This window comes from Sciurus carolinensis, chromosome 18 (assembly GCF_902686445.1).
Source record: "Sciurus carolinensis chromosome 18, mSciCar1.2, whole genome shotgun sequence".
In the NCBI taxonomy this organism is placed as follows: Eukaryota; Metazoa; Chordata; class Mammalia; order Rodentia; family Sciuridae; genus Sciurus; species Sciurus carolinensis.
Window position 1 is genome coordinate 12,663,871 of NC_062230.1, and position 23,326 is coordinate 12,687,196.

The 23,326-nt window shown below is 59.2% G+C and overlaps 1 protein-coding gene across 7 annotated transcripts in view; it reads right to left on the reverse strand.

Moving 5' to 3' along the window:
- Tnrc18 (trinucleotide repeat containing 18) overlaps positions 1-23,326 on the reverse strand; it is a 91,555-nt gene that overhangs the window by 40,478 nt on the left and 27,751 nt on the right. For 4 of the 7 annotated variants that reach the window (XM_047533488.1, XM_047533491.1, XM_047533486.1 and 1 more), the window contains 11 exons: positions 20,974-21,099; positions 18,849-20,468; positions 11,811-11,913; positions 11,374-11,579; positions 10,854-11,000; positions 10,264-10,454; positions 8,623-9,052; positions 6,573-7,571; positions 1,428-1,603; positions 764-900; positions 415-543 (listed from right to left, as the gene is read on the reverse strand). In XM_047533488.1, the coding sequence (XP_047389444.1) occupies positions 415-543; positions 764-900; positions 1,428-1,603; positions 6,573-7,571; positions 8,623-9,052; positions 10,264-10,454; positions 10,854-11,000; positions 11,374-11,579; positions 11,811-11,913; positions 18,849-20,468; positions 20,974-21,099 (4,264 nt within the window). The remainder of the gene's footprint in view (positions 1-414; positions 544-763; positions 901-1,427; positions 1,604-6,572; positions 7,572-8,622; positions 9,053-10,263; positions 10,455-10,853; positions 11,001-11,373; positions 11,580-11,810; positions 11,914-18,848; positions 20,469-20,973; positions 21,100-23,326) is intronic. The other 3 variants (XM_047533489.1, XM_047533492.1, XM_047533490.1) reach the window with 3 other exon arrangements.

Sequence of the window (23,326 nt, forward strand, 5' to 3'; positions counted from 1 at the left end):
CCAGGAGAATGGGGAAATGTCCGGCACCGAGAGAACCCAGCAGCAGCTCCAGTCAGAGCCGGTCCAACAGGGCTGGCAGCCCAGCAGTCCGTCCGCAGGGAGGAGGGGAGGGGAGAGGAGGAGGATCAGTCCCTAGCCACGAGGAAGCAGGCACAGCAGGAAGACAAGCGGAGCACTTGGGTCTTGTCACAGGAAGACCTCTCTCCGGGATGGTCCTCCCAGCTCAGTGCTCCTGGCCTTGCTTGCCCTCCTGGCCTGAGCAGCGCACCGTGCTCCCTTAGAGCCACCATTCCAGGGGGTCAGAGCCCCAGGGACTCAAGGTCCCCAGCGCCCAGGTGCAGGCACCAGGTGGGGCCCTGCTCCTCCCCTCTGAGCTCGGAGCCAGTCCCCGACCCACCGAGGGGCCAGCCTTACTTTCCGCTACTGTTGTGGCTCTTCCCTCTCTTGCGGGGGGGCGACAGGGTGCTCGGGGCGTGGGTCCGTTTCCGTGGCCTGCCAGGGCCTCTGCGTGCCAAGCTTCTATGGGGATCCTCGTGCCTGTCCCTTAAAAAGAATCACAGGCTTGGCTGTGAACCTGGGGGTGGGCAGGGCACAGAGAAGGGCACACGCTGCACACGCATCACGTGGGTCCACGCACACCTGACAGCTGCCATAGCCGACCTACCGAGCACTAGCACTGGCGAGGTAGGGGACGGGCACCCGCCTGCCGCTGCTGACCACCTGGCAGGACGAGCCCCACCGCACGGGGTGGGGCCACACTCACCCGGAGTCCCGGCGTCGCTGGAGCTTCACCAGCTCACGCTGCTTCTCTTTGTACTGCCGCTGGACCTCGGCCAGCCGCATCCGGAAGTCCAGCTCCAGGGCATCCATATCCTCCAAGGAAGACTTCATGGCGTACATCTGGAGGGGGGCCAGGAAGGAGGGGAGAGGAATGAGGAGGTGGACACTGCTGCTCCCACTCGTGGCGGCCACTCTCACAGATGGGGACCGTGAGAGCCAGCCCCTTGGGGGCTGCCGAGACCCTAGCTCAGATCCCACCACTGCGACTCCCTGTGGCCTCAGCCTCCTCTCTGCGCTATCGACACTAAGTTAGATGATGTTGGAGCAGCACAGTGCTGCCTGTCACCGGGCTCCGTCAGCATGGCCGAGCACATTCCTGGATGGCAGAGGGTGGCAGAGGGCAGCACCGGGCCTGGGTCCCAGGCAGTCCTATTTTCATTTCATCAAGCTGCCACCTGTGTGACGTGCCTGATGTAATACCAGATGGGAAAAGCCCTCCCAGGGCCACACGGAAAGGCACCGGAGGAGGCCTGCTGCTGGCTCCAAAGTCGGCCACCGCCCAGCAAGATGCCAACTTGGGGTGGGACTCCCACCCCGCCCTCTACCCCACAGGCCACCATGCGGGAAGAAAGGTCGGCACAGCTCACCCGCTCCTCTTTCTTCTGCATCCAGCTATACTTCTTGTTGGGGTTCAGCTCCCGCGGAAGCCGCAAGTTCTTGAGCGGGTCCACGAAGGGGCTGTCCAGGACCTCCTTCAGCATGTGGCTGCTGGCAGCCAGCAGGCTCTCCAGGGAGGGCCGCACTGCCAGGCCTGGCTCCACCCCTGCAGACAAGCGGAAGGTGAGCCCGCACAGGTGGAGGGGCTGGGCCCCCAGAGAGGCTGCTGCACCCACCCTGCTCAGCACTCCTGAGCCCCGGGCAGCTTGTGGGCATTGCCACCCACCCCCTCCTGATCCCAAACAGGGAAGAGACTGAGGTCGAGAGAGAGAGCATGGATCCCAGGCCACAAAGCCACAGGGCACCTGGAGCAGGGCCTTACTGAGATGCAGGACACGGTATAAAGAGAAAAGAAGAGGTGAGAACACACATACGGGACAGTCTTGTCCCCGCAGTGAGCACAGGAGCAAAGAAAACTTCAGGAGGGAGGCCGGAGGCCCAAGAGGTTCTTTCTAGGAGTGAACAAAAGCTCCCCCCCCCACCCTGACACACAGGTCCCTCCTGGGGGGGCCACTATTGATGCAGTTTCTGCAGAAATGTTTGTGCATATTCAAATATGCCTAATGTACATGCAATCCTACAGACAAAAATGGAATCCATCCATACGTACGGCACGCCACACTCTGCTTTTTTCTGCTCGATGTCTTTTTACATGAACACATAACAAACAGGCCCACCTCATTCTTATTATTACCTTGACCCTTATAAAATCACCATTTCTGAAGATCAAAAACCCTAAAATAGCGATTTAATACAGATAATCCTAACTGCAGCCGTGTAACACTCCTGCAGCCGTGAGTTTTCATTCATGTAAATAATCACCACTGAAGGCATCGAGGTGTCTCCGATTCTCTTTGTAGGGGACAGAGGCCCACCGCTTGGACCTTGTGCATTAGGAAACTCCAGCCAGTGTGACTCATGTGATCCAGGTTATTCACGTGAATAGATGGCAGCCTTCTCCAAAAAATACTCCAACACCCTGGAGAGAGGCCACTCCAACCCAGCACCCACCAAGAGGACAGGAGAGCTTGCTCTAGCCTCTATCAAGTTAAAATGACTTTAGTATAGTTTTTGAATTGACATATTCCTTTCATCTCGAATGTGATCAGTTTTTTTGCTCCATGGTCCACATGTGCTTGAGGAAAAAAGGCACATTCTCTGTCATCATTCAAAGCACCACAGACAGACATTAATGACCACTGTGCTGAGGTGAGGCCTTTTCCAAACCCTAGGCCCTATTCACCTTGGCGGCTGGTGGGACAGGCCTCTGCTGCTGGGTCACTGCAGGATGTTTAGCAGTGTCCCTCCCCTTCCCCACTAGATGTCAGCAGCGCTCCCCCAACATCCTCTGGGGACCAAAGCGGCCCCTGGTTAAGAATCACTGGTTTTGCTCTTATAAATCCTTAGGGAAATTGAGGCCACAAGGCAGAAAACTCCATCAGCTCCAGGGAAGTCAGAGCGAAGCAGGCCGGTCCACCTGATGTCACACCTCTGCCCTGCCCACAAGGTCCTTTGTAAGGAAGGGGACAGGCTGCTGTTTTACAACTGTCACCTCCTCTTCCTCCCTCCAGCAAGCCAGCCCTTCTTAGGCTCTCAACTGACATTCAAGGGACACCCAAGTGAACGCCAGGCCAGCCACTATGGGTTCAGTTGTGTTCCCCAATTTGTTTTTTCTCCTTTTTCGTTTCCTTTTCCTCTTGGTGTTTTTGTTGACCCAATTCAATGTTGGGTCCTAACCCTAAGTACCACAGCATGTGACCTTGGAGACAAGGTCTTTACAGAGGTGACCAAGTTAAAGTCAGCTAGGTGCAGGGGCGCACACCTGTAATCCCAGTGACTTGGGAGGCTGAGGCAGGAGGATCTCAAGTCTAAGGTCAACCTGGGCAACTCAGCAAGACCCTGTCTCAAAAGTAAGAAGGACTGAGGATGTAGCTGAGAAGGAGAGCATCGCTGGGTTCAAACCCCAGTGCCACAAAATAAAAGTGTGAGGTCATCAGACAGCACCCTAATCCAGTACGGCTGGTGTCCTTACAAGAAGAGTCTGGAGGCAAAGACACGCACAGAAGGAGCAGACACAAGGAGAAGACAGTTGACAACAAAACCAGGAGAAAAGCCAACAGTTCTCTGGCAAGTTCTCAGCAGGAGCCAGCCCTAGCCTGATCTCAGAATTTCTGGCCTCCAGAAATTTGACAGGAGAAATTTCTCCTGTGGAAGCTACCCAGTCTCTGGTAGCTTGTGATGGCAGCCCCCAGAAAACCAATATACCAGCGGACGGCTTAGGCCTACAGAGATGACCCAGGGAGCCCCGCAATGACACTGACCCAGGAGCCAGATCTGCAGAGACCCCAGCGGGACCAGGTCAGGTGCACAGGTAAGAGGGGCCCAAACTGGGGACCCCCTGGCCTGGCCACCTCCTTGATTATCCCTTCCCATCCTGGACCTCTGGCCTCTCCTCAGGCCCTACTAAAAGAAAACCACCCCCAGTGACTGAGATAAAGGGAATTTTCATTTTTTTCCAGAAAAAAAATTTCCACTTAACTATTTTAGTGAATGGAAAATAGTGATGAACCTTTTTTTCCCCCCTGGGGCAGGGATGGGGGTACTGGGGATTCAACTCAGGGGCACTTGACCACTGAACCACATCCCCAGCCCTCTTTTGCATTTTATTTAGAGACAGGGTCTCACTGAGTTGCTGAGCACCTTGCTGTTGCTGAGGCTGGCTTTGAACTCGAGATCCTCCTGCCTCAGCCTCCCAAGCCACTGGGATTACAGGCATGCGCCACTGTGCCCGGAAACAGTGATGAACCCTACAACAGCAACACACAGCAGGTACACACACAGCAGGTCTATGGGAAAGGGACATCTCTCAAAGAGAGAGGTGCCACTTGTCTGAGCTTCCTGGGGACCATGAGGATCAAACCATCTTGAAAATGTGCCCTGTCCTAGGCTGAGGATGTAGCTGTCTGCAAAGTGCTTCTCTAGCACACGTAAGGCCCTGGGTTCCATCCCCAGCTCCACACACAAAAAAGTGGCCTGTCCATGACCAACAATTCTACCTCTGGGAAGACGAACCCAAAGAAAATCCAGGATGGGGACAAAAACTCTCCTATAAGGATAATCATCATGCTATATGTACCAGGAGAGAAAAGAAAAACAAAACAAAACAAGGAGACAGCAAATGAAAATTCCCAACAATGTAGGGTGAGGTCATCAGGTGCTACAGTGTAGGGACTGGGTCACCAAAAGTCAGGGCCTTCACCAGACAGAAAACTGGGCAGCCCATAAAAAAGGTCTCTTAAAAACCACAGCTTTGGAAAGCATTTCGGGAAGAATATACTGAACGCAGAAGGCAGGTTTCAGGGTATTGTTTAATTTTAGAAGCAAACGTGTACAGGTGTACAGGAAAGTTGGAGGGGAAATACACAGGACTCTGGCAAGGACATCACGCTCTCTCCAAGGATGCTGCGGGGCCCTTCCCTGCTGGATCCCGGCCCAGCTGGGGCTAGCAAGGCCGCAGCCACTACGGCCCAGCCATGCACACTGGGCGCTTCCATTTCCTATTCTGTGCTTCAGTCTTGTGCCCAGCCCAGAATTCACGGCCCCTCCTGCTGAAGGCACTGTGCACTCTTCTGGGGACCACCCATCCCGACATCCTGGAGGCGACACCTTCCAGTCAGAGACCAAGCATGACCGGTGTGGCCCATCTCCCCAGCCACAGGATCTGCTGCTGCAGAAACCTGAACCCCAATCACCTCATGAGAGTCTCCACACTTCCCCCAGAGCTGCCAGGAAAGAACTGGCCCCTTTCAAAAGGCTGCTGAGCTGAGCTGAGCAGTCTTACCGCCCTGGGAGGAACTGTTGGAGCCCCCTCGAGGGCAGTGAGCCTGCCTTGAATGAGGCCAACAGAGAAGAAAGTGGAACAGGGAAAGGGAGGGAGGAGAGAGACTGGGGGAAGGAGGGACACTGGAAAAGAGGAACTGCTATGATTTGGTTTGAGCACCTGGATCCAGCTATACCTGAATTTACCACGATGCTGCTCAACTTTGATTCCATAAGCCAATAAGTTCTCTCCTTCCTGTCTTTCTTTCATATTTTTTTTTTTTTTGGTCGTAGATGGACACAATAACTTTGTATCATTTATTTATTTTTTATGTGGTCCTGAGGATCAAACCCAGGGCCCCACATGTGCTAGGCAAGTGCTCTACCACTGAGCCACAACCCCAGCCCTCTTTCTTTTTGTCTTCATGTGTGTGTGTGTGTGTGTGTGTGTGTGTGTGTGTGTGGTGCTGGGAATAAACCCAGGGCCTAGCACGTGCTAGGCAAACACAGACACTCTATCACAAAGCCACATTCCCAAGCCTTTCTAAATTTTATCTTAAGACAAGGTCTAAGTAGCTGAGGTTGGCCTTGAACTTGCAATCCTCCTGCCTCAGCCTCCCCAGTAACCCAGTAGCTGTGATTACAGCATTACGTCCAGCATTTTTGTTGTTGTTGTTACAAGGAATTGAACCCAGAGGCACTTAACCACTGAACCACATCCCCAGCCCTTTTTTAAATTTATTATTTTGGGACAGGGATGAAGGGAATTTTCATTTTTTTCCCAGAAAATTTTCCACTGTATCCTTTTAGTGAGAGAAAAACTGATGAATTTTAACACAGCCACACACACACCAGGTTAGTGAGGCCTTTGAATGGCTGAGCCTGACCTTAACTTGCCATCCCTCCTGAGTTCCTAGGGTCATAGGTGTGTGCCACCACACCTGGCCTAAACCAATTTAAATGAGATTTTCTGTCCCTCACAACCCAAAGAATCCTGCTAATACAAAACACACCACTGAGGAAATGAGGAGACACTTCACCCCCAGGAAACCCACCCAGACGGGCCACAACGGGAGTGTGTTCAACACCACCCAACTGGACACTTAGGAACGTTCAAGAGGATACATTTTGCTACGTGTATCTTATCAGGATTTTTAAAAAGTGAAAATGAATAAGCCATGTCCTGGGGGTGTCACCACATCTTACTAAAACGTTTTTTGGAAGAGCCACAGCCCCTGACTGCCGAGTGCGCTCACCTGCCACCTCCTGGCCCCTCCGCTCCAGCTCCAGCTCGGCGATCTCGCTCAGCAGCGTGATGCCCTGCAGGAAGCTCTGTTCCAGGGCCAGGCTCTGGGTCACCTCCAGCTTCTCCAAGGCCTGAACTCCAGCACCCAGGGAGGGCAGAGGCCTGGCCTGGGGCAGCTCCGCAGCCGCCACCAGGGCGTTCATGCCAGCCAGTGGGTCCTCCAGGCCAGGTAGGAACTGGTCAGAGCTTGCCTCTTCCAGGTAGCAGGTGCTACCAGGCACTGGTGCCGCCTCCTGGTCCTCTAGACTCGGGCGCTGTCCTTCCCTGGTGGGCAGGTCACAATCTGGCAGTTCCAGGCTGGGCTGGGGCTCGCTCAGGGTTGGCTGGGCCAGGCCTTCCTCAGGCCCCGTCTCCGCCACAGGAACCTCCATAGGCACATCCAGGGGCACCTCCACTGGCTCCTCCTTAGTCTCCACCAGCGGTTCAGGTGTCAGCCGCCCCCCAAGCTCCAGGGTGACCGCACCAGATTCTGTCCGGCTTGGCAATTCCATCTGCACTTCAGCCCTGTCTGCAAAGTCTGAGCCCTCAGAGGCCTCTGAGCAGCCCTGTCCAGCTGCGCTCAGCGCCTGGGCCTCCAGGAGACCACCTCCACAGCCACCTGCAGGGCTTGCAGCCACCATGGTTTCTGGCACGGGCAGGGCCAGCGGCGATTCCAGGGCGGGCAGCTCAGCAGGACCCTCGTCCACATCCTCCACCTCTGCCTTCACCTCCCGGTCAGCCAGTGCTTCTTCCTCTGGGGTCTCCCGCAAGGGCTCTGGGATCTTGGAGGGTGACAGGCGGATGGGTTTGTCTTCAGGCGAGAGTGCCAGGCGCTCAGGCCCATCAGCTGGGAGCGGCACGTCCGGGGCCAGGCCGTCTGCATCGGCGGCGGCCGTGGGCTGCAGCAGGAACGGGTAGGGCCTCCCGTAGTGTGGCGGCAGGGCTTGGAACGGGTACCTGGGTGGGATATCTGCCAAGGACACCAGGGGTCAGCGTGGGGGCCACCAGGGCTCTGACAGCTCTTATGTCCCCACCAACACCCACGCAGGATGGGCACCCCTCTGCTGGACCAGCCGCAGGCCTGGGAACATTTCCAGGTGATCCTGCAAAACCCCAGGGCCCTAACACAGGTCTGGGCCACACAGAGGAAAATCAGTCACCACCTTGTCCCCAGGGATCTTAAAGGCAGAAACCACAGCCCTCCCGCCCCCCGCTCCACATGGAGGAAGCTGCTCCAGAAACAAACCCTGCACAAGGCTGTGGAAGACCCAGGTCAGTTCGTGCCCAGCCTGAGTGGCACCTGTGTTCCAGCCCGGCAGACCCTGAGGCCCACCCCAGTGACACAGTTGTTCAGTGCACAACAGCAATTTCATTCTGTCCCCACCCCCCACGCGATGCTCCCTCAAAGAGCAGCGACTCTCTGCAGCAGACCGAGGACACCCAGCAACCGATGAAGGGGAAGGGCGTATCCGTGCACACCCCGGGGCATTAACACTAGCGTCACACCAAATCACCCAAGAGAGGGCGGCCACCTGCCCAAGCCCACACAGCACTGGCTCTGGAATCTGAATTAGAAACCAAGTCCTCCCGAGTATAAGCTCATGCTTTAAGTGGACTCTGGGCAGGGACATGGTCTCAGCCCCTAAAGCCACATGCTACAGGTCCTGGTGGACACAGGAAGAGCATGTGAGTGCACCCAGCACAGGGAGACTACTGCCCAAAACAGGTGCCTCCAAACCAGTGCAACAACTGGGCGCCCATGCAGGCTGAGAGGCCTAGGGGCCTTTGTGCTCAATGCTCGGAACAACTCCTGGGGTAGGTTCTAACGTTGTGCCTGGCACTCTCTCTGAGGAGGGGCTGGGGAGGCGGGTCTGTCTGTGTGCACGTGAACTCATCCCGGAGTCTCAGCAGTGGACCTGGTACACAGCAGGTGCTCAACAGAGACAGAACGAGTGAAGGAGCAAACAAAAGAACAGAGGCGGGTTGGTGCTGGGCAGCCGGAGTGGCAGGCCAGCTCCTACCTGAGAACAGGGCCTGGAAGGGGCTGGGGGCTTCCTTCTCCAGCTCCAGGTCCTTCTTCTCCACCACGTTCTCAGGGGCCTCCTCCTTGCGGGTGAGGGCAGGGGTGGGTGGCGGGGAGGCGGGCGGTGGGCTGCTGGGGTGGGAGCTGGGCGTGGCGGGGTAGGCGTAGGTGGGCGGCTTGGACACGTCCTCTAGCTTCTGGATGACCTTGGCCTTCAGAGCAGCCACGGGGGAGGCACGGGGAGACGGCGGTGGACTCATGGCCTTGCCATAGGTGCCCGTGGGGCCAGCAGACAGGCCGGGGGGCTTCCGAGGCAGCAGCCCCGGGCCTGCAGTGGCCAGGCTGGCCTTGCCTGAAGCCTCCAGGCCCCGCTTGCCCACCTTCTCCTCCATCTCCGCCCGATGCTCCTGGGCCTTCAGCCGCTCCTGCTGGGGAGGGGGCCGTGGGCAGGGTCAGCACACAGCAGCCATCACCCAGTACCTGCCTGGTCCCCAGGTCCCCAGCCTGAGAGAACCTCAGTCGGACCACCCACCCCTTCCCAGGCCTGAGATGGACGTTCCGCCCTGGGACCTGGGTAACAATACAGTGTTCCACGTGGAACTCCCAGACAGGGCTGGGGGCAGGTGCAGGGCAGGCGGCTGCTGGGTGAGGGACCCCGAGGGCCTAAAGCCCCTTCCCATGAGGGCTGGTGGGGACCTCCACCCAGACTCTGGCCTGCTGGGACCCTCATGGTCGGGCCAAGGAGAGCTGGGTGAAGGCCCCAGGCTCCTGAAGAGGAGGGGCTGCCCTGCGAGCTGCGTGTGTCGGCCTGCACTGAGCGCTCGCCACCTGCACCTGTGGGTCCCAGAACACCCAGAAGAGGGCAGGAGCGCCTGTTCCTGCATTTGCTGACAGAATGGGAGGGAGGAAGCAGGTCCGACAGCAGCCAGAGCTCTCGGCCAGTTCCTGGCAGCACAGAGCACCCCGGCCTGACCACTCCCACAACTACCAAACCACAACCAACAAGCCAGGGGCCAGCAATTCCTAGCATCTCCAGGTTCTGGAAGACCAGGAAGATGAAGTCACTTGTGGAAGGACACTCAGCCAGGCCCAGCAGATTCAAACCCAGGCCAGGGGCCCCAGGAACGGTTTGTGCCTGGCTTCCTTCTCAAGAGTGGCCACGGCCCAAGAGAGGAGGGAACAAGGTCAAGCAGAGAAGAGACACCCCAGAACTACTCAGGGAGACAAGAGAACCATGGTCCTTGGGGAGTCCAGCCACATAAGGGACCCCTCCTGTGCCCTATCTTATGGGATCAGGAACTCGTCGGCAGTGGCCTGCTCTGGCCCCAAACGGGAGACCAGGGCCATCAGGCAGGGAGTGACTAAACCCTGCTCCTGGCCACCCAGAGAGAACAGGCCAGGTCTGCCTGGTCAAGAGCAGGGCCCTCTGAGGTCCTGCTGGACTTCCGGTCCACAGGCCACCTCTGCCTTGGCTTCCCGGTTGCTGCCTGTGCTCTCCCGGCCAGGCTCTGCCCTCCTCTGGGCCTGAGCCTGCTGCTCCCTCTGCCTGCAGGCCCCACCTCCGGCTGGAGGCCGCCTCCTGCAGGAAGCCTCCCTGCCTCGGCCCTGGTCCGCCCCCTCCCGCTGGCCCTGGACTCACCAGCAGCTGGGCGCTCCTCTGCAGCTCCAGCGCCTGCGCGGCCTGCTGCTGCAGGTACAGGAGCTCTTGCTGCCGCAGGAAGTGCTGCTGCGAGAAGAGCTGCAGCTGCTGTGCGTGGTGCAGGGGGCTGCGGCCCGGCGGGTACAGGGCTGGCCAGAGGGGCGGCACGGCGGCCCGCTCCATCAGCTCCGCTGCGGGGGCAGACCACAGCCCTCAGGACGCCCTGCCCCTTCACCCAGGCCTGGCGCCACGCCCAGCCCCAGGGAGCAAAGGCCACACTCCCAGGTGGGCTGTCCCTGGCCTCACAGCTGGACTCACAAACCCGCAGACCTATACCAGTGCCCCAAAGCGGATCCCCCAAGGGATGGGGGTGCCGGGGGGCCTGCTCGGACGTGTCTGGGCACGAGTTCAGTAAAACAAGAGCCTCCAGCTTTGAACCACGAAAAGCCCCCAGGCTGCAGCATCGTCTCTGGGTCTGTCTGCTCCCCACCCCACTGTGCAGGGCCACCCACCCACAAGCCTTGGCACAAGGGACAGTTTTGTTGGGCAAGGGTGACCAAAGTCCCTCCCACCACACAGGGGTCACTTACCAAAGTGAGGCAGGTGATCACTAGGGATGACCACCAGCTGTCCTGACTGGGGGTCCCTGACAAACTGGTAGGCTGAGGGCAGAGAACCCCCCAGGCTGGGTGGGAATGCAGGTGCCATGCCCTGGTGCAGAGAAGGGGGACCCAAGCCTAGGAGAGACGCAGGTGTGGCCCACGTGAGCGCCAGGAGGCCCCCATCTTACGGCCACCCTAGGCCCGCCCCGTCCCCAGGGTCCAGCTAGCCCTACCCTGGCCAGCTCCCCAGTCTCTGAGCCTTTTGATATCTCTAAGAGGAAGCCAAGGGGCAGAAATGCCAGCCAAATGCAAACAGGCCCACAGAGCCACCCGCACTGGACACCTTCCCCAGTGGCCAGGCAGACGAACCCCTGGGGGCAGGGAACTTCATTCCCCCCTTGAGGGAGGGGAGGAAGCCTGGCCCAGGCCACCTGGCCCCTGCACCCAGCCCCTACCCACCCACCACCTGCCCACCCGAGGCAATGAAAGTACCTTGCCCCTCACTCACCATAGGGGTGGCCGGTGAGCCACATGGACGTGCTGCCCGAGCGGGGCAGCCAGGGGTGCGTGGCCAGGTGGGCAGCAGGATCAGCAGACCAACGCCCAGAGCTGGCCAGTGCTGGGCCCCCGGTCACCATGAGGTTGGGGTTCAGGCCATTTGGAGCACAGCTGGTGGGGTGCAGGCGGGCCAGGTCGGCCAGCTCCTTACTTTCTCTGGAAGGGGAAACACGGACGTTGGGGATAGCCCAGGAAGGCCGGGAACAGGAGGCTGAGAAGGGGAGCACCAGAGGGCAGTCCCTTGACACGCGTGAGACTCGGGGAAGGAGGCCCAACGGGGAGGACCGGAGTCCTGCCCCAGGCCAGCTCCGGCGCTGGAGACCACCGTGGGCAGCCAGGGCCAAGCCCACCCAGGCCACCCAGTTGCCTGCCCCCCAGGCCCCTCACCGAAGCAGCTTCTCCTGGTCCCGGTCCAGCCGTCCCCCCAGCAGTCGCTCCTCCCGATGCCGGGCTCGGTCTTCCGCACTGTCGTCGTCGGCCCGGCTGTGCCCTGGGGAGGCCCCGCAGCGTGAGACCCCCAGCAGCACCGAGCAGTCAGGCTCTGCCCTGCCCCACTGGCCTCTCCCTTCCCACCTGGCTATATCGCCCTTCCCGTCCCTTCAGATCCCTCAGTGACTCCCTGTGACCATCTGGTGTGGCTCCTTCTCACCAGAATGCCATTCCTATGACTCACAGGGTTCCCTTCAAACCCCGTTCAGGGTCCCCTGGGCCTGGAAACTCCCCCTCCATCCCCTGCCACCCAACAGAAGCCTGTCCTGGCACCCAGAGAGACAACTGTGGCCAGAACAAGACCAACGGCCATGGAGATCACAATAAAGCATCAAGAAACCTCACGCGTCACAAGGAAACACCGTCAACTTGGACACCGCAGCTGCCCTCCGTCTCGGCCCAAGGACCCGGCCAGCACACGGGCAGCCTCCAGCAGAGGCTCTGGGGTTCTACCGGAGACGTAGACCCCACCCAGGCACTCTCGCCGGGGTCCCCAGCAGCCCATACCAGAACCCTGGCAGGCGACAGTCCCACTGGGCCACAGTCATGGAGCATCCCCCTCACCTCCCTCCCTCTGTTCCCCCAAAGCCAAGAGCTCCTGCAGAGCAGAGCCCTCAGGAGAGACGCAGAGACGTCAAAGCCCTGCCTTTCCTTCCAGGAAGGAAGGGAGCACCAGTTCCAGAGCAGAGGAGGAGCCCAGAGAGAGGGCCGCAGTCACGAAAGCCCAATGCTTGAGGATCAAGCGTTCCAGGGAGCCAGGCATCCCAGGTGGGGAGAAGGCCCCTGACAGAGGCAGCTGGAGGGCGTGGTGGGCTCACCTGGTCTGAGCCTCAGAGGCTGCCTAGCTCTGCAGCAGGCTCAGCAGGGAGCCCCTGTGCTTCCTTTTTTTTGGGGGGGGGGGGGGGAGTGCTGGGGATGGAACCCAGGGCCTTGTGCTTACAAGGCAAGCACTCTACCCGCTGAGCTATCTCCCAGCCCCCTGTGCTTCCTTTTTGTTGAACCCAGGGGCACTTCACCAGGAGCTACATCCCCAGCCCTTTTTTATTTTGAGACAGAATCTCGCTAAGGTGCTGAGGCTGGCCCAGAACTTGCAATCCTCCTGCCTCAAACCACCGCCCCTCACCACCCCAACCCCGTCCCCCAGCTGCTGGGACTGCACGTGTGCGCCGCTGCGCCAGGCCCGCTGCGCACTTCGAGGCAGCAAATGGGTGACTGGTATGATGGGAAGGGGCAGGGCGGGCGAGGGAGCCTTCGGTCCCCAACTCGCCTGCCTCTCTGCCCACCCTGTCAGAAGCCGCAGGAGGCACGTCCAGGGCAAGGTGCACTCCGGTCTCCGCTGAATCATTTCCACCCAGGCCACAGTCAGCAGAGGCACTCAGATTTACAGGAAGCAGCAAGGGACAGGGGCAGTGGGAGGGTGACGCCACATGCAGCTGGGGGGGGGGCCTGGCCAGGGCACCCTCGCCTGCAGGGCAGCGTGGGTCCCACGTCAAAGCAGGTCTGAGCCCAGCCACACCTCAAGCAAGAGGACCAAGTGGAGGAATGGCAGGACCAGAAGGGTCCTGCTTGTAGGCTCCACAGGGCAGCTGTGGCCCTGGGGGCTTCAGGAAGGCCGGGTCCATTCCAGGGAAGGACCATCCCAGAGTCCACAGCTGAGCCAAGAAATCAGGGCATGTGCCCAGGGGCTCAGCCACCCAAGGAGGCTGCCCTTGTGTCCGCGGGTCTCTGGAGTCTGGGACAGGCTATGAATACGGTGTCTCTGATGCCCCAAGCCTCTGCCAGCCTGGCCTTCACTGCCCAGCTTAACTACCCCTGTTCTCAGGGTTTCCCATCCCAGGCACCGCCTGCCGCCAGAAACCTGTCTACCAGTCCCACGGAGGAGCACCCACCGACCCCAGGGCCACTAGGACAGAGCCTCAGGCCACTGCCTTCAAATCTATTTGATGTCCCAAAGAAACAGGCTGAGCCTTACTGGCCTCCAACTCCAGCCTCATCAGTCTATGCCTCCTTGTAGCCTCTAAACCAGCTCGCATCTGTCACCCTTCAAAGAACCGAGCCCCTTGCCCTGGCCTGGCCTGGCTCATGTGCACACAGCATCTCTGCACCTCTTCCCTGCCTGGGGGCCACGGATGTGCTGCTCCCTCCACCCAGAGTGCCTTTTCCCTGGACAGCTAGACCTCAGCTACAAACGCCACCTCCTCCAGGAAGCCTTCCCTGAACCCACTCCTCCTTCCGGCTCCCTTGCCATCTCCCTGCAGGCGCTGACCACAGCACAGCTATTCTGCTTACTGTCCTTCACCGACCTGTCCTCCGCCAGACTGTGTTCTGCTCTGGTCTGAGCAGTCCTCTCTCCCCCCAGCACAACGCCCAACAGAGGGCAGGCGCTCACGAACTCGTGGTAAGTGGAAGAAGGAGAGATCCGTGCAGATATCCAGAGGGCAAGATGTATAGAGGAAACAGCAAGAGCAAAGAACCCAGGCAGGAACAGCGGGGCAGCCACGGCAGCAGAAGAGACCACAGAATGGGTGCGGGGGGCAGGCGGTGCCAGGCACGGAAGGGAAAGCGGTTAAGCGACTGTTCCAGGGATGGGAGGGTCTGGGCAGGGCTACGGTGTGATCTGACCGAGGCCGTGCGAACACACCCCCATGCAACTAGGCAAGGGAGCAAGAAGGGCACATCTGCCTCGGCGCCAAGGGAAGGTGGGGACCAGGCAAGCGCCCCTGGTTCCTCCCTCGGGGAGCTGGAGGCAGGTGTGCGGGCAGGTCAGCCGGCCCTGACGACCAGGAGATGCAAGACATCACCCCTGCCCCAGGGCTGCGCCAGAAGAGCTGGCGTTTACCAGCTGCCTCCGAGGACTCCAGGCCCATACCAGTGTCACCAACCCAGACGGCAGGTCCCCATCCTCACCCCTACCTCCCAGGAAACTGAGGGACAGGGAAACAAAAAAAACCTGCCCGCCCGGGTCCCACGACTAACGTCAGCTGGGACGAGGGGCTCAGTGGGCCGGGTCAAGCACACATGGAGCCAGCCCAGGGTGGGCACGGGTGACAAGGGTCCTTGCTAGCAGTCTCACAGCGCCTGCTTGCTGCAGGCCTGCCTGGCAACCCGGTCCCACCCCAGGGACCCCAGGAGCTGGGTGTCCTTTGGCAAAGGCCACCACGTCATCCCTGGCAGTAAACCCACATTCTTGTGTCCCGTGCTCCACCTCCTGGTCATTACATGCTCAGGGTGAGACGCAGCTCCCAGAACGACCCCCACAACTGGACACCACGTGAGCATCTCACCGACTTGTCACCACTTCCACCTGCTACAACCCCACTCTGCAGGTGTGACGGTGGGGTGGGCACAGTCTCACAGCCCCTCACACCAGACTCGGCCCACCCTGCCTCCACCAAGGAGGTGACAGGCACACAAGAGGAGGGCAGGCAGGTCCTGGTTCATCCCCGCAGGCCTCAGCCTCCCCGTTGTGCACAGGGCCAGTAACAGTTCCTCCTTGGCAGGGCGGTATGTGACAACCTCGTGGGGCTGCTGGCATATGCAAGTGGCAGAAGCAAAGGTTCTCATTTTCTGGGCCTCTTGGGCATTGTGGGAACTGGCCACACTGGGCTGAGAGGTAGGTAACTGGCTGTCCTTAGTCCATCTCAGGGTTCAGGAGCCCTGGAAGGTAGCCCAGATCCTATGAGTCCCCATGTCCCTCCAGGAGGAGCTAGGGCTGGCATGCACTGTCAGATGACCTAAGACCCCAGCGTGTGACTGAGCAAAGAAAGGCTGCTTATGAAGTGCCTACTGTGTGCCCTTCAGCTCGCACTTGGCATACAGGGACAGAGATGACCTGGGGGCCCGAGAAGTTCAGCCTCTTGTTCAAGGCCATGTAGCTGCAAGGGGCAGTGCCAAGACTTGAACCCCCTACAGAAGCAGAAGGCTCCTTCCAAAAAGTAAGAGACAGAGTAGCCAGGCCAAGACGCCAGGAAGCCGGCTGGTGACCGGCTGGGGGACAACCCCACACATGTGCACGAGCACCCTGGACCCAGTCTGCCTGCAAGGCAGCTCAGCACTGCGGCCGGGCTGACTGGAGGGAAAGCGGCACTGTTTACTGGACTTTTCAGGAACAGAAAGAATCCAGCCACCTACTTCTCAGCCATCAGAACCAAGAAGGACAGGCAAATGCCCAGTGTCACCTCAAACCCTGGCCATACTCTTCCTCTCTCTTGCACACGTATGCTCATGACCCCATGGGCACAGGCCTCCTGGGCACAGGCAGGACCCTGGGCTCCAAGACGGGCTCTGGGGACCATGAACCCCAGCAGAGGTACCACATTGTATCACAGGATACAAGCGACTGTCTGCCTCTCATGGGGTCTACAGCCCTAAAACCTCTGAGAAGAAGGCTTGTCCACCACCCCGCTGGCTACCTGCAAGAGAAGGCTTTTGATCATTCCTTCAATCCCAAAACAAGGCAGGTGTACCACAGGCCCCCCACAAGGTCAGAGAGTGGGGTTTCCCTGGCCCCAGGGATCTCCACCCAGGCAATCAGCTCAGTCAGTCAGTCAACAAACATTCCGTAAGCAACCCTCTCTCAGTCACCTACGCTGGGAAAAGAACACTCTAAGAGCACACAGAACCCACTTCTGGACACAGAGTCCAAAGACTCTGGGGCTGAAAAACAGAGGAGACCCAAGAGCAGCTGGAGAGAGCACATCAAAGGAACTCCAGGGGAGTGACATCTGGCACCAAGGGTAAGGGAACACGCCCACACAGGACTTGGACATGGCTGGGGAAGGTACAACAGGAGACCCACGGGGACCCATTAGGGCCTCAGGATGGCGTGAGAACGACACTACTGGAAAATGCAGCTGGAGAGACCCAGGCCCTGGACCCCTCCCCAGGCAGGTCTGGTGGGCTCTGGGCAGGCAGCAAAGGGGCAGTTAGGACACCCACAGGGCCACAGCATGCAGACAGGAACTCAGGACTCAAGCAAGTCTACAGCAGGCCACAGGAGGGTGGGGACCAGGAAATGCAGGTGTGTGACAAGGTATCTGCAGTCACAGGGGTCACATCTGACGCTGCAGGAAGGGGCTTTGCAGATGCCGACAGGGGTCCCAGACTGTGGGCCAAGGATGAGGACACGTAACCAGCTGGACTAGGGCTGGGAACAAAGGCTGACTTGAGAAGTTGCATGAGCAAGGAGCAGCTAGATGTGGCCTTCCCGGCCCTCGCCCAGCCTGCAGATCCCACGCCACAGCACACCAACATGGCCTCGGTCCCTGGGTCACAGGTTGAGCCTTCTGCTCAACAACAGGCTCTGTTCTGGGCAGACCAAGTCCAGAGTTTCAACAACTATCACAACATCAAATCACCACAATCCCAGGAAGGAGCCCAACAGCAAAATAAGCAAGGGACACGAGGAAACCCAACCAGCCAAGTTCCAGAACACACTCAAACTCGCTAAAAGTAATGCACCTTCCTCCCCCAACGAAACTGGTAACTGCCATTTTTTTTTTTTTTTTTTTTTTTTTTTTTTTTTAAATATTAAAGGGCTGGGGAGATAGCTCAGTTGGTAGAGTGCTCACCTCGCAAGCACAAGGCCCTGGGTTTAATCCCCAGCACCGCAAAAAAAAAAAAAAAAAAAATTAAAACACAATGCTGAGACACAGCAAGTAAAACAGATAGGACTGGCTGTGTAGCTAAGTGGTAGAGTAGTACTTGCCTAGAATGTGCAAGGCCCTAGGTTGGATTCCCAGCAGAACAGGAAGAAAAAAAAAAAAAGACTTATATACTACCCGTGGGCACTTAAAATCGAACTACCCAGGCTGGGACAGGAAGATCACAAGTTTAAGACCAGTCTAGACAACTCAGTCAAACCCTGTTTCAAAATAAAAAGAGTTGGGGAGCTGAGCACGGTGGTGCACGCCTGTAATCCCAGCAGCTCAGGAGGCTGAAGCAGGAGGATCACGAGTTCAAAGCCAGGTTCAGCAAAAGCGAGGCGCTAAGCAACTCAAAGTAGGGCTCTAAATAAAATACAAAGTAGGGCTGGAGATGTGGCTCAGTGCCCCTGAGTTCAATCCCTGCTCCCCTCCCCAAAAAAAGGGCTGGAGATGCAGCTCAGTGAAAGAGCACCCCAGGTTCAATCCCCACTACCAGGCCGGAACACTACCTGAGACACTGAACATCAAGATCCATAGGAAATTTGGGACAGTAGTGTCTATCCCTCACATATTCTCTCATTCACTCATTTAAATACCTACTATGTGCCAGGCCCATGCTGGCTGGGTATGGGGGACACTGAAACACATAAGGACAAGTTACCTCTCTCAAGGACTTAGGATCCAAAGAGTAAGGTTAGTCTATTCCTAAGAACCTCTATTCTTAGAAAAAGGACTCAAAATATCACTAAGGTGCAATGCACAAAAATATTCCATGCAACCGTTCAGAACACAAAACATCAGAGCAGGGAAAAACTAAAATGCCCACCAGGGAACGGAGACCTGAACTGCACTACCTGCTGGTGCGAGCTCTCCACAGAATATTAAAGGCCATAAAAAATGATAGTTATATAGCGTTTGCAATAGCAGGGAAACAACCCACACTGTAATATGGGAACAACACACAGGCCCAAGAGCATGTGTGCACTAGAACTCTGCAGGCAGAAGCAAATTGCACAGGAAAATGAGTTCAGAGGAAGATATGAAAGTGTTCAAGTTGCTGGGAAAATATAATGGTCCTTTTTCTTGTTTCCCCTTTTCTGCACTTTATACACCTTTCCAAGTGCAGAATAAAAAAAGCAATAAAACTTTCTCAAGTGCCCCAGCACACAAGTGGGATACATGGCAAATGGCAGGCAGGTGAGGGTGCAAGAGAAGCGGGATCAGGAGGCCAACCCCCGACTAGGGGTTCAGCACAGAGTGAGAAGGGGCCGGGGTACCGCCCAAGACCTACCTTTGACATTGCTCAGAGACAGGGAGCGCTCCTGGTCTGCCAGCCCAGGACCCAGTCGGCCACTGCCGCCACTGTCCTTCTGTCGGGCTACAGCCACAGCAATGCCCACGGGCGGGTGTCGCACTTCAGCCTCCCCCTGGGCACCAGAGCCCTCCCGACCAAAGGTCTTGGCACTCTCCGGTCTCTCAGGATCCCGCTTCAGTTGCCGGGCCCCGCCCGCTGCAGGACCACCGGGGTGTGGAAGCCGAGCCTGGGAGCGGGAGGCACCCGCAGAAGTGGGGGCAGGCTCAGGCTTCATGGTGCCCAGGCCTCCAAAAGGGCTCTTCTTGCCACAGCCACCTGGGCGCACGGTCACCGGCTCGCGGGCAAAGCTGCCACTGTATTTGATAAGGCTCTGCATGGCAGAGGCCTCTCCTGGTGCGTGGGCCGAGGGGTGCAGGTCGGCACCAGGCCGGCCGCAGGTGGCCGAGGCTCGGGGCAGCGCGCCACCGGGATCCAGATAGGCTTTCTTGGAGGCAGCCACAGCATCCTCCTCAGCGCGGCTGGCATGGTGGTGTTGGGCCGCCAGCACGGCCATCTGCGTAGTGGCGAAATTGCCCAGCTCAAAGGGCTTCCATTTGTGCTCAGGGCCTGCGGGCGCGGGTTGCCTTGCAGGCTCCAGGCCAAAGAGCTTGGCGGCCTGCTGCGTGGCCCCGGGGCCGCGGGGCGCGCGCTCGCAGGGTCTCGGCTCGGCTTCGGGCTTGGGCAGCTCCTTGGCCGACAGGTAGGCGCGTGGGTCCGGGGAAGCGCGCAAGGCGCGGGCGGGCGGAGCATCGGCGGGCGTCGGGCGCTTGAGAGAGCGGATGACCGAGCTCTTCTCGCGCAGGGCCTCCGGCCGGTCGGGCCGTGGAGAGCCGGGCGGCGCCTGCAGCACGCCGGGCCTGCCCACCTCGCGCTCGCGGCCCCGGGCGTCGCGCGCCTGCGACGCGATCTGGATGGGCCCCGCGCGCTCGTCGAAGGCCTCCACGGAAGGCACGAAGGTGGGTGCCACCACACGGTGCTCGCGGCCCGGCTCGCGAAAGACGGTATAGACGCCGGCGGGCGCAGGGGCTGGAGGCGCCGGCGGCCCCTTGGGCGGCGGCGGGGGCAGTGGCGAGGGGCAGGGGCGCGGCGCCGGCAGCAGGGCCTCGGCGCGCCGCAGCAGCCGCGAGCTCTCATCCTGCCGGGCCGCCTCCTTGGTGCCACTGCGGCCGGCCTCCACCACCAGTGCAGGCAGCCCGGTGTCCACCACGCCGTTGCACATGCCCAGGGCCGAGGGCTGCAGCGTGCTCTTGCCCTTGGCCTCAGCCAGGAAGGGCGACAGGCGCTCGGCCAGGCGCGGGGGCCCACGGTCCTGGCGGCCCTCGGCCCGCGCCTCCTGGGTCAGGTCCACCACACTGCGTGGCCCAACCGCCTCTTCGCGGGCCCGTGGGTCCTTCTTGCCGAACAGCGGGGGCGGCTCCCCGCCGCGGCGCTCCTTGGCTGCACCTTCCCGCGAAGACTTGCCCGGGGTGCCTGAGGAGTGGCCACTAGGGGTCCTGGAGGAGGGCGCGTGAGAGTGCAGGGCTCCTGGGGGCCCTGGCGCGGGCAGGTAGAAGCCATCTGCGGAAAAGAGCACAGAGTGAGCAAGGGTCACCGCCCACCCCCCACCAGGATGCCATGTGCTGGAGAGGGTGCTCTGTGTCCCCAGGATGAGCAGGAGCATGCTCAGTGCAGTCTGTGGGAGGGCAGGCTCCTGAAACCAAGACATTTAACGTCCTGACCCTCAGTTTCCTCCCCTGTAAAATGGGGAGAGGCCAAAGGTTATCATAGAAGTTGCCCAGAGGGGCCAAAATGGCTAGGGAGACCACATCTGGAAGATGCCAGAAGGCTGTGGGCAACCCAGTACACCTCCAGAGTCCAAGGGGCTGAGGTCTCAGAAAGGCCTCTTCAGCAGGGGTGTAGCTCAGAGGCAGAGTGCTTAGAATGCCCAAGGTCCTGGGTTCCCCAGAACCATGAAAAAGAAGAACAGCTGCAGAGCTGGCCAGGATGCTGGTGAGGGCCCCAGAGACCCCTGAGAGGCCCACCCCTCCCACCCCCACGACCCCACCCACTCCCAACCCCTGACCTTTCTGGGTATCGAAGATGCTGGGCTGGCCCAGCTGGCTGAGGAGGGGACTGCCGCTGCTGGGGGGTTCCAGGTGGGTCAGGTGGAGGTAGGATGGGTACAGCCCGCTGGGCAGGTGGGAGAAGCCTGCAGGGGAAAGAGGGGCTGCACCACTCGTGCCTCGCACACCCGCTGCCTCCCAGCGTTTTCGTTGAAACCAACCATTTTGGTCATCAGTCCCCTGGTGCAGGGATTCCAAAGTTTAAGGCCAGCTCCCCAAGCGACACCTGTCCCACTCCCAGCCATGTGGCTTTGGGCCTCCCAAGTCCCAGGCAGCCCTCGGGGTTTTGGGTCCTCAAAGCCCCAGGAAGAGGGTCAGAATGGATCCCACCAGGAGGGAACGCTGACAGCCACCAAAGCACAGCCTGCATCGCTGCGCTTGCCACCTTCAAATCACAAAAGCGACCTCGTAACATCTCATTTACGGAGAGGAAAAAGAGGACTCAGAGAGGACCACTCGCCCAAGGTCAGAGAGCAGAGGGCTCTCTGCTTTGAACTGCGGTCATCAGACCCCTTAGCCTAGTGTGGACCCCAGATGAGCAGTTTCAGGGACCCCCTGCTCTGCTCTGTACCCCACGGCTGGTCACTCGCCTCTTGGAACCTTAGCGGACCCAGGAGCTCTGGCTGCCTGATGGTCCATCCTTCAAGGGTCCTCCCAGTCTCTCAAAAGGACTCCCCACCCTCAGTGTGCAGACTCAGGGCCTCGAAGGACAAAGAGGGAAGGGCCAACAAGGGCATCAAGATGCTCAAGGGGCACGAAGGAATGAGGGCCCGAGAGGCCCCTTGGTGGCATGGAAAGAGGCTGGGCTGGCAGACAGTGGGGCACTGGGCAAAGGTCCTGATGCTCTTCCTGGGCCTGGGGCCCCACTGGAGGTTCCTGAGGAACCCAGACACCCTATGTCCTAGTTGCTACCACTGAGGCCAGGGAGGCAGGACCTGTCACTAGCCTATGGGCTGATGGCTCTTCTCCTGGCATCATCTGATGACGACATGAACAACAATCACAAAACAAAAAGGAGTATCTGACACACATTACGTCGTTATCAGACAGTGCTGAGACAGCACCAGAGCCTCTGCCCACCCACCTGTAAAGCGGGCAAAACAGCCTCACCCCAAGACCACTTCTGAAGATAAAGTGACCCAGAGGACGCAGCACCTGGGACAAAGCAAGCACTGTCTGTGTTTGCCACCCTTAGTATTATTGTTATTCACCAGGATTTGTTGACAAAAGAGAAAAAATCTCAGGAGATCTGAGGAACAAGCTGGCCCGCAGAGCCATCCACCATCCCAGGCCCACAGCCAACACCCGGCGAGGCAGGACGGCCCTCTGTGCAGAGCACACGCCCCGCTCCTGGATGCAGAGGCCTGCCCGAGGGGCTGGCAGGAGGGGCCTGGGGGCCTCCTCAGTACCGTGAGGACTGTGGCTTAAGGCTTGGCAGGAGTCCTGAGGTTGGGGATACCTTGGCTGCAGCTGCTGCCTCCAGAACAACAAGTAGCCTCCCCAGCCTCACCCCAGTGGGTTCAGGATGCTGGTGAGCACTCACAACCCAGACATGAGACCCCAGGAGGAAGTGGGAGGCAGGGAACTGGAAAAGCCCAGAGAGCCCTCAACAGGCAGTGCGGACTCCCAAGGCTAGTCTTCTAGGATCCACGAGAGCACACATGCCCCCCAGGAGGAGGGAGGCAGCACCTAGTGCCAGCATCCAAATCCACCCGAGCCGGGGGTGGGGAGGCCCCTGCCTTCACAGACGGAGGGAGGAAGGCCCCAGGAGGTTCAGAGCTTGCTCAGGGTAGGCCGCAAGCCAGGCGTGCAGACCCCATGTCAAGCACCACTGCAGAGCTGCAACCGAAGAGGCTGGAGGACCCAGGCCCACCGCTCCCACATTAGTCACCAGCCTACTGTGCACCAGGGAGACAGCATGAGCAGAACACCAGGTCCTGCCCACAGAGCTCACGCTGGCAGCCAAGTCAGCCAATGGTTAGGGAATAATCACACAGGTAAATCTGCCATTACCACGGACAGGTAAATCTGCCATTACCACGGAAGAATGGAGAGAGAAGGTGTCTGAGCCAGACCCTGAAGGACAAGGGCAGGAGACAGCCAGGGGGCAGGGGTGAGGGGCTGCAAGCAGAAGGAACAGCTTGTGCAAATGCCCTGTGACAGCAACTAGAGGAAGCACCTAGCATTTGAGGAACAACAGGGAGGCCAAATGGCCAGAGCTGGGCCCACTGGCCATGATAAGGAGAGGTGACTGTGGAGGGGAGGGGGCAGATTTGAGAAGTGCTAGGGATGTAAAATTGTCAGAGTGGTAGG